Source organism: Molothrus aeneus, chromosome 5 (genome assembly GCF_037042795.1).
Source record: "Molothrus aeneus isolate 106 chromosome 5, BPBGC_Maene_1.0, whole genome shotgun sequence".
Classification (NCBI taxonomy): Eukaryota; Metazoa; Chordata; class Aves; order Passeriformes; family Icteridae; genus Molothrus; species Molothrus aeneus.
Window position 1 is genome coordinate 11,207,423 of NC_089650.1, and position 18,132 is coordinate 11,225,554.

At 39.9% G+C, this 18,132-nt stretch overlaps 1 protein-coding gene across 3 annotated transcripts in view; it reads right to left on the reverse strand.

Moving 5' to 3' along the window:
• Positions 1–3,060: 3,060 nt before the first annotated feature.
• The window catches only part of IPO8 (importin 8), a 50,707-nt gene continuing 35,635 nt past the window's right edge, over positions 3,061–18,132 (reverse strand). Inside the window, exons 22-26 of one of the 3 annotated variants that reach the window (XM_066549569.1) lie at positions 15,794–15,999; positions 14,137–14,373; positions 13,344–13,460; positions 13,186–13,246; positions 12,522–12,636 (exon numbers count right to left, since the gene is read on the reverse strand). In XM_066549569.1, coding sequence (XP_066405666.1) covers positions 13,224–13,246; positions 13,344–13,460; positions 14,137–14,373; positions 15,794–15,999 — 583 coding nt within the window. In that variant the 3' untranslated portion in view covers positions 12,522–12,636; positions 13,186–13,223. Of the gene's footprint in view, positions 12,637–13,185; positions 13,247–13,343; positions 13,461–14,136; positions 14,374–15,739; positions 16,000–18,132 lie in introns of those variants that run through there. The other 2 variants (XM_066549568.1, XM_066549570.1) reach the window with 2 other exon arrangements.

The following is an 18,132-nucleotide window of genomic DNA, read 5'->3' on the forward strand; positions in this document are numbered from 1 at the left end:
AGCCCCTCTTCCTCAATGCCACCTTGTTATCTACACCCTCCCACAGCCCAGTCTCTCCCATCTGGCTTTTCAGTACATCCATAGAGAGGCAATACATTGTACGAACTTTATACCAATGTATATATAAGTATATATTGGTATAATTGTACAAACTTATACCAATTATATAAGTATGTTCAGTATGTACCTGCACCTCTCATGAAGGGAACATGTGCATCTCTATGCTACAGGCAGCACAACTCTTTTCAGCAGTTTCAGGGTCAGGAATATGCCTGTTTTGAGCAGTTCTCACCAACATGTTTTATGAAAAATCCTTTCCTTAGGATTTCTTCTCCTGAGAAGCTGAGAGGCCTCAGAAACAAAATGTAAACAATGGTTATCTGCTGCTGTGGAATGCAACAGGTGGATCTGTGATTGGTCTCATGTGATTGTTTCTAATTAATGGCCAATCACAGTCCAGCTGTCCAGACTGTCTCAGTCAGCCACAAGCCTTTGTTATCATTCTTTTTCTATTGTTAGCTAGCCTTCTGATGAAATCCTTTCTTCTATTCTTTTAGTATAGTTTTAATATAATATATGTGATAAAATAATAAATCATGCCTTCTGAAACATGGAGTCAACATTCTCATCTCTTCCCTCATCCTAAGACCCCTGCAAACACCACCACAAGCAGTTTCAGGGTGAGGAATATGTCTGTTTTGAGCAGTTTCAGGGTCAGGAATATGCCTATGCTTTCCCTGACAATAACACAAAGTGAATGCCAGCAGGTACCTTTCACAACCCTCAAAAGCCAGGATTTCCCTGTCTAGCCTTTTCTCCTTCACCAATATGCTCTGTCTCCTTGGAAAAGAACATGAGGGTCACAACCCATCTCCTTGAAACCTCCGGAGGTCCCTCCATCCATCTGGTTCTCCCATGTTTAGATCTTCTGCCAGAGAGATACTTCTTTTCTCCTGTGAACAATAAGCCTTCTGCTTCCCTCAGCAAGCAGAACCTACCAGACACCTGCTGACACGTGGCAGTCCAAACAGCCACTGGTTTCTCATGTGGATTCTGCCTTTACTCCTTCCCTTCCCCCACAGCTCTATGGTTTGTGATGCCACAGAACTCTACAGTTCATGCTCCAGCTTTTGGCCTGCTCTGAGGAAGTGACATACCCTTGTGACTGAAGCCAACACTCCTTGAAGCAAGCTGTGGTTACCAGAGCTGGAAACTGCATGGTAGTGGGACTCCTGCCTAATGCTTATTGCTTTTCCTGATCATTTCCTTTCAAATGCAAAGGCTAATTATCCTCTGCTGGAAGCAGAGCCACTTCATTCAAGATTATTGCCATTATCACATTTTGAACAAGTCAAGCACCTGCCCTCCTAATGATCTCTGCCCACACAGGCCAACCAAGCTACTCTGCTACCCTCAGATTCCCCCGTCCATGATCTCTGAGCTGGCTGTGCTTTGGGCAGCAGGCTGATTAGGAACCTCCTAAGATCCCTTCTAACCTGAACTAAGTTCTGGTTCTAAGTCTTCAAGAAAGGATAGCAATAGAAATTGACAGAAAATTCAGCTCTGTAACATATTTCTTCAAGGGCTCTGTTTCCTTTCTTTAGGGCTTTCTCCTAATTCTAAAAGACAGATCTGGACACCATTGGCCCAGGGGCTCAACCCCTTCAGTAACTCAGAATCAGAACCTTACATACCTTTAGGTGCTTCTGTCCCACAGAGTTCCAATCTCTTCATGCCAATGGCCTTTTCTCAAGGTCCTGCAACTTTGGTGTCCATAGATTATCTTTCAGAGTGCTGATGAAGTGCTGGTTTGAATGCCTTCCAAGTTTCCTGAATGCAGTAGTATCATTTACTCGGGTTAGAGAATCCACAGTAAAAAGCAAAATTAAAAAGCACCAAAAAGTCATGATAAATGGTGCAATTAAGGCAACATAACACACCTTAAATCAAGAAGAGCTACAGCTCAGCTCCTGGGTATGGAAAAGTTCCAATTTACCGTGGCAAAGACAAAGCATATGCATCATATTAGTCATGTTTCAGAATCTCTCTTATGCACAAACATCAACAAAAGTGACTATCCACTTGCACACTACCAGCAAGCAAGATGTGGAGACTTTTCTTCTCTAATTACTATAGGTTATAAACCTTGGAGTGTTTCTCTTTCCCCGCAAAATAACCCACCAGGGGTGCACTCACAATAGCAGAATTCCCCACCCAATATGGATGGCACATTTTCCTGAGCTTGCTTTATGAGAAGGAAGCAGGTTTTGCCAGAGGGTGACATCTGATGCCTTAGGAGCACAACCCTCACTCTCCTAACAAAAATCTAACAAGATAAGCCTCCTAATCTAAATTAGGTGCCTAAAATTAGGTAGTGTGCTTATTTTTTTTCCTTATCCACCTACTAGCATTCCACATCCTAGTGCTCATCTGTATATCTTCAAAGGTCCACAGTTGCTGATTTTTGCCCTCTATTTTTTCCTCAACCAAAAGGGGGATATTTTTTAAAAAGAAAATTTTATTGTACAAAGTTTTGTTGTGAAACAGAAACCATTCAGAGAAGGATAAAATGCTTCCCTGTGCTTTAATATAGCTTCAAAAATTCTTTAGATTATGAACTGTTAGTGTACTGCTAGGCAATCTCCTGCAGCAGAATAAATCTTGGACTCAGGTGTCCCATGACACAAGTGACCTTGGATGGAAGGCAACAAAATAAACTAGCACACATCCTTTGACATTAAGTAGTTGGTGCTATATTTTCCTGTAGCAATGCTGTCATAAAGTAAAATCCAGAGTTAAAAGTCAACTACAGGTCCATACCCAAATAAAAAGCAGAAGCCAATTAAATCTTCCCCTGCCCAAAACTGGAACAAAGCAAAAATATGGAGATATTTTAAATATAAATACTAAGCAAAGCAATACTCTCTTCTTCTTGTCATAGTTAATCTTGGATGTATTTGCCTTATGTTTTCTGTATCTTCTCCAACCTGCAGTACAGTAACAGAATTTCATCATATAAGGATTTGGGCATCAATTCAGTAATTTGATCCTGAAACACTGAAAAAAAATGCACAAAATCTATTTGAAAACATTTTACATTGAACCGTATCTAAAGAAAGTAAGAGAATCTCATGATCCATGCTTTATGGAAGTATCTATTGACAGAAAAAACTAGCACCACTCCATAGTTAGGTTTCCTACTTCAGCAAATCACAGTCACAAACCCCAAAGAGGTGCACATGTGAGAAGTGGACAGAGGAATCCAGGATCACAATGAAGTGAGAAAATTTCTGAGTTTACAAAAAGCAGAAGCTGAAGATCTAAGACAACGTCCTGATGCCCTGGAAGATCACTGCACTGTGAAGCTACAGACCAGACAGCAAAGTGAGAGGGTAACAAAGCCTTATTAGAGCAGACAGTGACTACCACAAGCAATCCTTCTGTGACAGGCAGCCAGGAATGATTTGCAACCAAAACCAGCTGCTACTTCAGCCACACAGTGACAGTGGTGTGTGTATTTTATTAGAAAAATATCAATCACCAACAGAAAATCCCATTAAACAAAAAAATCAAATGAGCCTTCACCAGACTTAAGAAGGAACCACAATAACAGAGGCAGCCTGAGACTGTGCAGAATTCTCTCTTATTGACACAACCACCTTTGGCAGCCAGGAAAGTTCCTTTAGAGCCTCCAGCCTGGTGGCTCAGACAGCCCCAGTTCCAAAGTACTTACAGATCAGAGGAGCACAATAGGAAAGTATCTGCAACCTCTTTACCTTAGATCTACCTTCATGTAATCAGTAAACCTTTTGATTAACAATGCATTGGGATAAATATTCTGTAACTGAACATCTGGAATAGTCGCTCTTCTTCGCAGTGATTTCCACGCTTGCTGTTCCAGTGAAATCAATGCTTAGGCTATTTCTTGTGCATGGATTCTCTCCTGGCCAGGCTGTTTTTTTTGCTTTCCCTCTATCACAATGGTGCAGACAGATCCTTGTCAGTTTTTCTTCAAAACAGTAACAGAAACAGAGCTAATCCTGCTGTTCACCCTAACTGAGTTGATTCTTGTTTGGCAGAATTATGGTCCTTGCCACACCGAGGAACCAGACTCCATGTCTCTGTTTAATCTCACCTCATGCTGACACATTTCTGAGTGGTCTATACATAGCAAAGGATGGCAATAACTGGTTCAGTTCAGTGCACAGTCAGATGCACTGCAGTGCTCTCAGATTATTCTCGTTGCAGTTTTGTTTAACCCCCTTCATCCTCCAGGAAGATCCTTATGGCAGGAGGAACATGAGACACAGGATGTGCTCTCCCTGTGAGGACGCAATTCTTGCAGAGCACAGCCACAGCTGCTGCTGAGAGCCCAGTGCCAGCCCCATGGCTGTGCTCAAATCCCTACACAAAGGTGCAGACATTTGGCCCCATTACCACACTTTGCACAACAACCTCTCAGGGCAGGCAAGGTATGCCGTGTAAAAAGGACAGTATGGAGTATTTCTATTTAATAGAAACTGCTTAAGGCATCCTTTGTTGTTGTAGTTGCACATTGTGCTCTACAAGGTGCTGAAAGATAGAAGACCAATGCATTTAATAAAAAAGGAAAGAATCCATTATTCATATACTGAATTGACCTTTCCATTCTCTGTATTTCGCTCAGAATCTCATTTATGTGACTATGGAGTTTTCCTGATGTGCACACAATACCATGCAGCTTGAGCTCTGCCAGAAAAAAAAAATCATCAGGAAACCATATGACATTGGGTAAAGTCCCAGTAATTTAATCAAATGGGTAATTAAATTAAATTGTTCATTTAACATACCTGGCAACAAGAGAAAGCAAACACTGATCCTATTTCACCCTTGCTAGGGACCAAATGGTACAAGTTACCATTTTAAGAGACTAGGAGTTAAAATTCAGGTTAAGAATGTGATTCTAGTCCAAAAAAGATCAACACTGTCAGAGGGCAGGAGGCAGCATAGGAGCCAAATATTTACTTGGGTAACAAATACACTCTTTATAGCCTGTTAGAAGTGGCAATCACAACCTGCAACCTCACATCCAATCCAGGATGTTTGTTAGTACCTGCAGAGGGGCTCCCCAGCCTGCAGCCTCACACATGGTGCAGATGACACTACCAGTCATCCGGAGTTCTGCTTCCAATCCATCAGGTTCACTTCAAAGCCTCAAGGGGAATTAGCAATTGGGATGTCATTCATCACCTTGCTGAGAACCATTTTTTCTCCAGGAGAGCTTGTCATACCAAGCAACCCACACAAAATACAATTAAACAGTGTCACTGCTAGACAGATTAAAATTGTGGTTCAATAGTGGAACTCGCTGTTGCTGAGCAATTTCATAAATTAAGTATGTTCTGGCAGAGTTTCTGTGGAAGGTATCAGCAGTAATCCAAACACCAGGACCTAGCAAATTGCATGGGTAAAATCCTAGCACCATTAGAACCAATAGCAAAACTCCTAGGCACTTATACAGAGCCAGAATTTTAATTTCTCATGCCAGCTGCAACACGTTGCTATGGCTTTGGGCAAACTACCCTAATTCAGCCTCCCTAGTTCAGAAACATAGACCACTAAGGACTGCTTTTAGAGAGACAGACTGTGGAGGACACACAGAAGTGGTCCATACAGTAAAGGGCAAGCATTATCAATCAGTGCAATTTAACAAACAGGCTACTTCAGCAACTCACCACCAGAGAAATACTCCACTCATACGAATACCAGGCCTGCTGTTCCTGCCTGGAAAATTCATTTCTTGTCCTGTGGAAGTCTGGTAACAGTGCCTTCTTTATGAGCTGCATGCACAGCAGACTGGCCAAAGCTCTGGTGCAGATGAATATCTTCACTAGTTCGATATTTTGAGGGTTGTGTTCGGGTGTTCTGCATCAAACATCAGTTATGCTCTCTCCCAGCCAACGTGTGTAAGTGAACAGCTGCCTTCACAGGTCAGAGATTAACAAACACTGCTATACAAATGCACTTATTAACTCTGGGTAACACACACATTTGTTTAAAATGAATTCTCGGGTGTTCTTGCAAAGAAGTTTTATGGCTGTATGAAAAGCAGCTATAAAATGAGATTTGGCTCCTTGGTAGGTGGCATGTTACAATTTTTTAAGAAATATTATTCTTCCCATATAAATGCACAACAGATGTAACATTCGACCTAAGCAGTAAGATTTATTACTATTTTTAAAGCAAATTCAGCACAGCTTAAGAGAACACTGTACAGAACTCTTTAAGCTAGGAAGAGGTTCTTCTTGTCATCAATGCATGCTTTGCATTTGTCAGTTCTTGCCCTCAAAGCCAACCCACAGTTTAGTATTTCAGGCTTTTTACAAAGGTGATGATCCTGCAATTCAATCTGCTAATGTAGCACATAGCAGGTTCCCTCCAGTCACAGAAGTCCTGGGCTCATCTCCTTGCTTTTAGTATCAAAAGAAATGTGCATGGCCTCTTTGGTCTCTTTTTGAGCCCCCAAAACATTTCACGTGATTTATGTTAGGTGTTATTCCAACAGAACATGCAATCAAAAGTAAGTGTCACACATTGTTTGGCAATGAAAAATAAACATTACAGCTGTGATCAAAGAACATGTCTTGCTTATATTGTCTTACATTAATTTCTTTACCTCATGCACTTTTGTATAAATAGTGACGGTTTCATATTTTCTTCAGAAGCCACAGTTCTTCTGTTTTCTAAAAATAACCTGCTTATGCATAATCTTCTCTTTTCAAAGCACTGTTCTTCTTTTTGTTAAGTTCATTTCCAAGATTTCTGTGCATGAAAAGTGGTGAAAGAGGATATGTGCAATTTCACTAACAAACCTGTTGAAAACACCTAAAAATGAGGAACAATTCCTGGATGAACACCTTCAATGGTAAACAGTTCTGTGAGAAATGAATAGGCCTCTATGTTATGCAGTAATTTTACATTTCGTATAAGGGCACGAAACATGAAAATTAAAACATACCTGAGAATAATAAAATCTCATTTCAAGAAAATTTTTGTTGCTCAACAGCTTTAACTATCAAGTAGTTTCACAGTTTTTGCATTTCACTTCATGTAACCTCATCCAGATGGTCTAGCAGGCAGCCCCTGACCGACATTCTCTCAGGTGAATCCTGCAGCTGACACTGCTGTATTCACACTAGAGAAATCCAAGTATCTGGAACTTCAACTCCTACCCCACCATGAACAGAGCCAAACTCTCAAAATGTGAACCTCTATACAGCCTACAAAGAGAATTCTAGCATTAATATACCACTTCCACCTCATTTTTCTGTTATGAACAACTTGTAATCAAAATTGTTTTCTGATCTCAAGTTCAAAGCACTGCACAAAATTTGGGGCTGCCCAAGCATATTCTCTTCCCAAAGGCAGGCATGGGAAGAAGTTCTTGGATGCTGCTCTAGAAGACCTAGGCAACATAGGGAATGCTGCAGATCTCAGGTCATATCAAAAGCATCCCCCCAATTTAGATGAATCCTTTCCCAATTCATCACAACCACATATGCCGGCAGATTCTCTCTGAATTGGTGTTCTCCAAAACTCTTCTAGTCCAAGAGCAGTTCATCTGCCAGCTCCCTAGACAAAGAACACTTTCAGTAGCCCTTTAGGAGGTATGCTGATCATCTTTAAGAAAGATTGTAATCCCACTGAGTGTCTCATGTTGGTGATTGCGTATCAGTCAGGACAAGGAGTTTCCAGACTTTTTAAAGAGATGCATCTGATTTCTGCCAGAGAAAAATCACCTTAAGTCTTCACCTCTCATGCATGGCTGTCAGGCAGGGTACTGACATCCCTACAGATGATGCATATTGGATCTGAAGAGTATCTGTGCGTATTTGCAGTGAGTATTGGAAATAGATCCACAGGCCAGGAAAGTTTCGGCCTGCCCAGTGCCCAAGCACTGCTTTAATTTTCTTTCATTTTTCACTGGTTTTCCCTGACCAGTTTAACAAAAGTAGTAGCAGTGGAAGAGGTGTCCAAAGCAAGCAGCTTGGCCTCCTCACACATCCCCTTTATGATATGGTTTTATGCTGAGACTTTTTGGTATCTGGAATAGCATCTGGCTTCCTTAAACACAATGGGAACGTGCACCTCTACTGTATCCCACCCACCTGGGTTAAAACCTGATATCCCAGAGAAAAGAATGCTATTTTCACTCCTAAGATCATGAAGTTCATAGCCATCCCTGCTGGATGCTTTTCTGCAGCGAGGGAAAATCAATTCTCTGCCTACCTGCAGAGACAGCCTCTTGGGTCTGAAAAATGTCCTCAATCAGACACAGAGATCCTTGAGGAACTGACCACCCGACTGCCAAATATTAAGAGAAGATTGACTGGGGCACATCTCAGATGAGGACTGGGTACTCCATTACATAGTGCATTTTTGCCTATCCTTTGAACAAATTTCAGTCCAAGGTATGGGGATTTCAAAGTGCCCATATTAAGGAGTAAATCACAGAAAGGCTCATCAAACCACAGGCACAAGTGAGGGGCTTTTGAAGTTCTGTATCATCTGTTTATGTCAAATGACAGACTGTTCTACAAAGAGAAATCCAACTGATAAATTGCATTGTTTCAAGAAAAAGATTTTATAAAAATTGCTTAAGGTTTACCTTTTCAGGTCTTTTGAAAATTCCCTGAAATATCCAATAACATTGTGGCTTGACAAAAGGAGAAAAGGAGGAAAGAAAAAGACAGGAAAGCATTCTGGAAACAGGACAGTTAATAATTAATGTTGTCTACAATTCCTTTGGCTCAAGACAATCTCAAGACAGACTCTGGCTTTGTAGTAAGAAAAAAAAAATCTCTACTGTCCTACCACGTATGATGGAATCCAGAGCCACAAACTGCCAGGACTTCACAGGCAAAGGGCATGTCCTAAAGCAGAGCATTTCATGGCTCCCTCACACCCCACAGGCAGCCTTTTTCCCTAAAGCAAAGAATCTTACAATAACATTTTGTGTGACATTCTTTAAATATTTTCACTTAACACTCCCCAAGTACATTCATTTCAGTCAGATTGTGCACATGTGGGTTTTGGGGGATTGTTGAGGTTTGGGGTTTTCCAACCTTTTCCTCAGCTTGATATTCTGCACTCTTCCTGGAGCTTGCCATTGTGATTAAAGATTCTGCTTTGCAATGAAAGCAAGCAATGTACTTCAATGCTGAAAGAGAGACAGTAAAAAGAGGCAGCCAAAACATGTGGTGATTCTTATTTTCCTTTCACAAGTGACATAACAGCATATGCAGTTCAACACCAGGATCAGTTAATTTTATCTGGAAAAGGAGCTTATGCAAGTTCCCATTTGCTATGATTACAACCCCCATTACACTAATTTCCTATGTAAAGCCACTGTGGTGCCCACACAGATCATCTTTACACTTTGGGATTATGGGCATGGGGCAACATAAGTTACCAGTTATCAGCCTTTGTTTTATTTTGCAATACATTCATGATTCTCTTTCCTTCCAATGCTAAATACATCATGCTTGGTTGGCAGTGCTGGTATCTGATATTCCACGATTACCTCGGTTCAAAGTGAGACAGTAAATGCACATTTGTGTTACTCTCCCTTTAATGTAGTACAAAGCTGGACACAGCTCAGAAAGAAACACCTAAAATCCATTACCTATTTATGATCATGTACAAATGGGTATTTATCATGTTAAAAGAGAACCATATGTTAAAGTGGAGGCCAGAGCCCAATAAATCTTTTTGGATGAAAACCCTTTTCAAAAAAAGGAATAAAATAATTAACATTTGCTTTTGCCAGTAGAAACATTTGCTCATGAATCTTCTGGGAAGGGAAAGGCATTTAACCTTTTTACATGCCAGTCCCTCAGACATCTCTGACCCCAATGCAAAATAGACAACAAAGATTCCCAACTCCACAATGCTGATTAAACTCTTGTATGAAACATCTGGATGAAATTTTCTTGGCAGCTGATTTGAAAAGTATACAAGAAGCAGAACTAGGGAGCAGCCATAGTTCAGCTTAGTGACACCAAGATGATGCTATGCAAAAGCAGATTTTACCTTGAACACATCAACTCCTAAATATAAGCCTGTGACAGTGCAAGCAACCTCATTAGCAGAAGAAAAATAAATCCATTTTCTACTCTGCACACCAGTATAGAGAAGGCAAACGGGCTTTGAAAGAAACCCAACTTCACAATCTTGTTTCTTTTAATAAAGTAATAAAGGGCTTAAACAGTTTACCTGCCTAATACCTAACTTCAATTGACAGGTAAGAGAGAAGTCACCAGTGCCCTTAACTTCCAAAAACCATTTCTTAAATTCGTGAATGATTTCAAAACTTCTGAGGTTTCTGATAAACTCCCCAACAAACTGGAGGTATTGCTTTCTTACTTACTGTCTCAGTCAGTATACCTCCAGGCCTAAATTAGCAAGTGACCTGTAATTTTCATAACCTGACATTCCAAATAAAGGATATCTTGGCCGTCTTCTGCTTGACCTTAAAGAGCCTGTCCAGTGCAGCTCAACAGACTGTTCTTTTTTAGAAATACAGACCCTGGAATTCTCACTGTTTCCACATGCACAACAGGCCTAAAAACGAGACATTTTCACTGTTGTTATTAACTAAGCAGCATCAGTGAAAAACCTACATGAACCAGGCCAACTTCACTCTGTAGCTGCTGGGGAAAGGAAGGCAAAAAAAAGAAAGAGGAAGCAGCAGCACAGAAACAGCCTTAGAGTCTGACAAAAAGGTGCAGGAAACAGGAAAGTGTAGGGAACATTCTGCCCCACAGCTGCCAGGCCAGGAAAATTCCAGAAGGAACGGGCAGAGATCCTCTGGCCTTTTCCAGAAGCCAAGGCACAGAGTGCTTCAGATTTATCAGACTCACCCAGAATAACAAAATGAAAGCACTGCACAGAGCCAGCAGTCTGTAATTTACTGTAGTTGAAGGAAATTTGATGGGGTATGAGAAAGGCTTTGACTTTTTACTTGGGACACTGCTGTAAAGAAATAGATTATTAGTATGTGTTTAAAACTGATTGGTGAATATTTTTAAATTATAAAGAAATTAACACAGAGACAAAATCTGGTCTAAACATTTTATCTCCAATCCAAAGTTCACATTCTAAAGCACCCCTATTGCTTTTTGCTACACCACTGTGATCCCAGTAGACCTAAAGGAGGGGCACCTATTCAAATTAGTACTGCTATCACTTCCTCTCTAAATGAACTTCTCCACAAACACCTTGTACTATAGAACCCACTAGGTTGGAAAAGACCTCTAAGGTCATCAAGTACAACTGTTAACTCCGTGTTCACTGCAAAACCCTGCCCCTAAGTGCCACATCTGTGTGTTGCATAAACACTTCCAGGGATGTTGATTCTTCCCACTTCCCTGGGCAGCCTGTCCCAATGTCTGACCACCCTTCCCATGAGGAAATTTTTCCTAATATCTAGTCTAAACCTCCAGTGGTGAAACCAGTCTTCAAAATTCAGGAAAAAAATCTGTCAGAAATTTTAGCATGGAACAAGAATAACCAACTGCAATGCAGACCAGAAATACAATCACAGAGTGTAACAGTAAGAAGTAATTTTGAAGCTGTTCTTCTTCTATCAAAATAAATAAAATATTGCAAATATTTTGTACCACATTATTCAGTACTACCACTGGAATGGTAATGAATGAAAAAAACCAGAAGAGATTATCCCACGTATAATCCAATATTCATCAATAATAGCAGAAAAAAGCTGTCATGTAGAACATCTACATGAGAGGGCCACACCATTTGTCCAGGCAGGAGCTAATATTGATCTAGATTTATGATAGCCACCTGCCAGGCAAGCCACTGTAACTCAAGCAAATTGAATTCATGGCTAAGAGAAATAATTTAAGACTACTGCATCAAGGGAAAATCTGCCATTTTGTTAAGACCCTTTGACATAACCAGTGTTTTCTCTGCAACTCCAACAGACACCTCCCTCTACGTATTTGGTCTGCACCAAATCAGGAAGGTGTGCTAATATTGTGAATCCAGCAATTTGTATGCAACCAACAAACAATGAAACCGAGCAGTAAAAAGCAGGTGATTGGAAAACATGGAACCAAGGCTTACAGTGTATCAAGAAATGTCCTTACACTTAAAAAATTATAATGCACTCCAAAATCCATTTGTTCAGGCAATCCATGTACAACAGAAGGCACTGTTATCCATATGAATCTATCAATTCTGCACAGCAAAAACCTGAGAAGTGCAACTCAATTAGATGCAGTCTGGCCCCTCCCGGTCATCCAGGTTTCTTGAGGACGAACATTTCCTTTCAGTCCATCAAATTATAAAAACACCACAAGAATTTGTACATTACAGTAGCTGGTTAGAAAGAGCATTCTGGTGGGGGAAGCACACTGCTATTTCCCAGAAAACCTTCAGCAGCATTAAATTACCCTCCCCTATCACTCAGAAGTCACGATGATTTCAAGAAAATGTAATGATGAGACCCTTCCCATTGACCTTTGTAGCCGATCCTTCAGTTGCCACCGGGAGTATTTCCAGCAAAATTAAATGCTGTGATCAGTCCTTTGTTGTCAAAAGTGTAGCCACTTTGTTGTTCTATTGTCTTAGTCTCTAGAATTCAAAGAAAAAGGATATGAAAAATAAGTCTACAGAGAACAAACACGTGGTGACTCTTACAAAGTAAGAGACAATACAGCTCAACTATGAATGCAAAGTTATGGAAAAAACTCTCAGCTGAGTCAAAATTTCATTCCCGAAATGCAATGACAGGAATAAATTACACTCAGGTTTTCTCTGAGGGCATAAATGTGCACACCTCTACAATAGAGTTGAGAAATTAATCCTTTACTGAGTCAGTCTATGCTACACCATTCTTTTTGATTAAGTCTGAATTTATTTTCCATGATGCAAAGCTTTCTACACATCTAAAACCTCACACTAACTGCAAGGCAACATAAGTAGTTAAAAAGTTACAAAACTGTTAAACACATAAAAACTGATAGTAATCTTTATCAAATGCCTGGCTGCTGATAGATATTGCCTTAATTTGTTCTTCATTTCAAATGTCAGATTGTGTAAAACTAGTTCATACCCTGTTGAAAAACAACAACAGCACAAGTCTATGAGAAGATAATTAATTAGAAACAACAGTAAACTTACTCTGAATAACACACACTTCCAGGCAAGGAATAATGTAATCATGATATCCTGCTCACGCTTCCTAGAAAATGTTAATTAGCACAGAGGTGGTTGTTACAGATTAGAAGCAGTTCCAACATCTCTGCAAGAGCTGAAAGGGGCCCAGGGAAGTGACTCACCTGCAGCAGTTCTCCGGTGCTCTGCTAATGTGTAGATCTCCTGCAGCTGTTTCTTCTGATCCTCGCTCAACGGCGCGGTCAGGGAGTGGTACCAGGCTGCATCCCGGCTCTGCACCGCTGTCAGGGCAGCAAGGCAGGAAAAGGGACCATCAGCTTACATACAAGTTCATTTCAGAATAACAAACTGAACCACATGAGATTCTGGCTGGTTTTAAAACAGAATCTGCACTGCAAAACAAGATCAGTATTCCTGTTGGTTCTCTTTGCACAGAATTCCCACTGTAATAGAGGCAATCCATTTTGGGGAACTTAATTACATCCTCTGCTTTCTGAAACAGAACGTTAACCATGTGGCCATTATTCATGGACAATGTGAACTGAATCTTCTCATTTAAAACTCATATGGAAACTAAAAGCAACTGGATTAGTGAAACAGGAAAGGGAGAAAATAATTTCTCCATTAACATCAAGAAGGTGACAGATATTTTTCTATATACTAGTCCCTCTAGTGACCAAGCCCCACTTATTTAGGCTGTGATTGAAAAATTCTGAGGGAGAATGTGAAGAGAATTAATTTTTGGCTCTATTTGCTACCTTTTTTTTTTGTAGCACTAGTAAGCCAAAAAATCTTAGGACTAACATTAGAAAGTGAGATCACCTTTTACCATTTCAGTAATCTAAACCATTACTCATAACAAAGAAAAGGGTTTTCCCCAGTGATGACCATAAACATCTCCAAATTAAAGCATGATTTCATCATGTTATATCATTCTGCCAACCAGCAAACACATACTCAGAAGTGCTTGTGTAAAAAACTGGTATTCATCAACACCATTTTCAAGGTCAAGAGGTGTGCTGAACCCTTCAAGAGCAGTCTCCTCCAATGCATCTTCATCCCAGTCATCATCATCATCATCGTCTTCATCCTCTTCCTCTCCACCTCCAGCACTGCCACCTCCTCCTCCACCGTGGTTCTCTTGCATTGCCTGGCTCACTTCATTTGTCTCATCCTCATCGCTCGGTATCTCTTCTGCAAAAGCATTGATATGTTTTGGAAAACAAGGTTTAAAACTATAAGGAAACACTGACTGATGAATTAAAAACAATTAGTAAATCTAGGTTTTGGCTGGAAAGGGGACCATCTGTTAACACTCCTTCCCCAAAATCTTAATAGTCTTATGTTAAATGTTAAAACCTTTCCTACATTCAAGATCAGTTAAACTTTTGTTTCTATGCAGACCTGAGGAATGTGGAACTGCCATCTTTTTTCTTCTTTCATTTATGCAGTCATTGTGCAATTGTAGGGTCCAAAATTTTTGAGGAAATGTCTTCCAATAAATGGTCCATCACTCTGCTTTTTAAATTACAGAGACTTGCATAGAATTCACAAATGCACATAAAACCATGAGAAATCCATCTGTAGACCAACTGTATGCCTTCTCTTCTTGAGTGTTGCCTTATGTGAACACCTTAAGTTGGTGTTACCTTCCATTCTGCTTATGAAACTATGATCCCCTGATTTAAATGCAACTACAACCTGCAATTCTAAATACTGATTTTTGTTACTTAAGGAAAAGCATTTCTGACTTATAATCAAGATTTTAAAAAACCAAAACCTTCATTTCCAAACCTGCAGCTCTTCCTGTGTTAACAGTTTAGAAAGAATAAAGATGACTATAGATGCAGCAAGCAGGGACTGGAATCACAGGACAGAGATTTGAACATTCCTCTGCTGTTTCCATACTGTATTCCTATGTATTGAGAAGAGTTCTGTGATTCCATTACAGAACAATTATGGGTGAAATGTGAGTGGATTACATAATCTGCTTACATTCAATCTGATTTTCAGACCTCAAAGCATCTACTCCTTGTCAAACACATTTGCCTGCAATGCTGTGGATAATTCCCTCCCCTCAATTCCCTCTGTAAGGTATTCTTTGATGCTTTTTCTCTTCTGGCAGACACAGAGGTTAGAGGTCTGTGTGCTCAAGGAACCTCAGCTGTCTCAAACCCTACTCTGCAAACAACCTTCCATTTGGACAAAGAAGACCTGCCAGGACCTCCTTCAAAATTCAATCAAAAAGGCCTTTCAAACAGCTGGGTAGTGGAACAGCTTCTTTCCAGGAAATAACAATATACCTAGTGGAGTCCTGGCAAACTCCTGCTGCTTATGTGAGAAGATGGTATATTCCCAACCCAGAAGAGTACACCTGCAAGTTACTCTTGAACCAATACTACCCTTTCACAAAATGTTAGCTGTTACATCTTGAAATATTTTGATTACACTGTTTTTTTGGGAGGAAAAATCAATTCCTAAGATGGTATTTCAAGCACCCAGTAAGCTGAGCTATTTTCAGCAGACTAATGAGTCTTAAAAATGAACTGCAATTTCTTACCCCCTTTAAATTAAATCCAGACAAAATCCACAATGTGAAAAGGGGAGATTTTACCATTATCTTCTGCAAAGTGTTTTTCATCTTTAGCATGATCCTCGTGTTCTGTGAGCTCTCGTGAGGCGCACACTTGTTTTAAGCCCAAGAAGAGGAGGAGGATTGAAGGAACAATCTGGGCAGCCACAGCATCCACTGCAGGTGGTCGGTTCTGCAATTCCATTAGGATGCTCAGTCCTATTATACACATCTTTCTGTCATGGAGTCTGAAACAAGACAAAATTGTTAGACAAAACCAGATTTTCTGCAAGGATGTATAAAGAACATTAAAATCCTGGTGCTTGACATGGCAGAAGACAATGTCTCAGAGGCTATGTTCAAAGATCCTACACAAACTATTTTCTTCATTTTGAATGCAAGTTTCCCATTGGAAAGTACTCATCCAAGAACAATTAAACAACTTTCAAGCACTGGTCAAATTCCTGGAGCAACTTTTTCTGATTACCAAATGCAAAATTTGTAATGCTAAATAAATACTGTTTAATAATTATATAGACTATCTTGTCTTTAATAAAGCATTTGATACAGATTATCATTATTAAATAGGATGGAAAATTAATTTGCCTTGGCTTTGATAGCAGTACTGTTTCAGGGATGGAAATTGGCAAAAACTATTAGTGAAGAGCAATGATAAGCGGGAATGCATTGAATTGCAGGGTGCATTTATGGAATGCCCCAGGGACAGCTGAAGTTAAATTATGAGAAATCCATCAGAATGGCTTATACATATTTCAATATACAATTTCTAATGCTAACTTCAGACACATTGCTAACTCTGGTGAAAGCAGGGAAATAATTCTGTCTTATCAAGAGTAACTGGCAGTATACTCAAACTGGGAACTTACAAGTGAGTAGCCCTCCAGTAAAACAAACTGAAGACAATTGAAGGGAAAGAAATTAATTGAATTAGTAGCAGAAAGATTTTTATGGGACCACAGTCAGGAAACTAGGTAAGAACCTATGCTCTTAAACATAAGAATTTATTTTCACTTCCAGAAACAGGAATTTCTGCAAACAAGATGGAAAAAAATCTCTAAATGCCTCTGCAGACACTCTCTGGTTCTCCTTTACTGGAAACATCAGAAGTATTCAACTTGGAGCTAACATTACAGTATTCTGCTATTATGGGCTTGAGAGAAGCTTTTTTGTTTGAACTATTCAATTTGATGCTGACAGCTTCTGTGCAAGCCTTCTGCAGCCAAACCTAGAGAAACCAAGCAAACCTCCAGAGCTGGGAGAAAATGGCCATCCTCTAAAATCTTGGGATACTTCCATTACTGAACCAGTTTTAATTTGGAATTAAGAGAATACAAGGTGAGAGAGAAGAAATAAGATGGGCACCACAGGCTGCAATAAAGCTAACAGTGGGACTACCAGTTCAATCCACCACTTCAAAAATCACTACAGAGATACAGCTTTTCAGTGCTGAGTAGTTCATTACCTAAGTTCCTATATAACATGCTACTGAACTGTTATATCCTTTAAGTAACACAAGTGATCTTGTATTGCTGCTTTCTAAACTTTACTTGCGCTTAAACAAGATTGGAGATCTGGAGGGATTTCATGACACCTCCCATGTTGTTAGTCCTGTTAGGATTTTCTGAAGTGATTCATTCTCAAGAGTAGCTGACAGCAAAAATAAATTATATATGACCATGCAGAACACTATGATCCCAGCAGACCTTCCAAGAACAACAAAGTCAAGCAGCATATCAAATGACACACTTTGTCACATTGGGTTTGGCTGCTTGGTTACATGTGTCGAAAAACGCACCAAGGCGCAAGCAGGAACACAGAGTTCCTGTAACCATAATCCTCTCTTTTCAGATGGCATGGGTCACAAAAGAGGGCATACAAACCAGGGAGACTGAGATAGAGGAACAAGGTCTGCTTTCATGAGAAAAAAACCATAAATCCCTTACTCCTGTCAGCTGAAATGACTAACTCCTGCATGTTAAAAACAAGGCATTCGCTCTCATGCCGACACTTTGCAGACCAAAAGCCAAGCTAAAGATTATGCTACCTATAAATGAGGGATAGCTGTTATTTGGAAAGTTATCCTTAGTGCAAATACAAATGGAAAAAACTTTCTTGACCTCCTCTTTTTGTCAGCACTGTCATCCAAGTGTGACCAAAGCTCTGTAATCTATGCACAAGATTTCTATCCTGCATCTTGACACTGGGAAGCCATGAAATTTCTTCAAGACCCAAATGTACAAAGAAGGAACTTCAGCCACATGCACCAGAGTAAACTAACAACTCTTAGCACTATTTTTTATCATAAATTTGAAAAAGCTACCATTGCACAACACAAATTGCAAAATGCAACAGCAAAATGT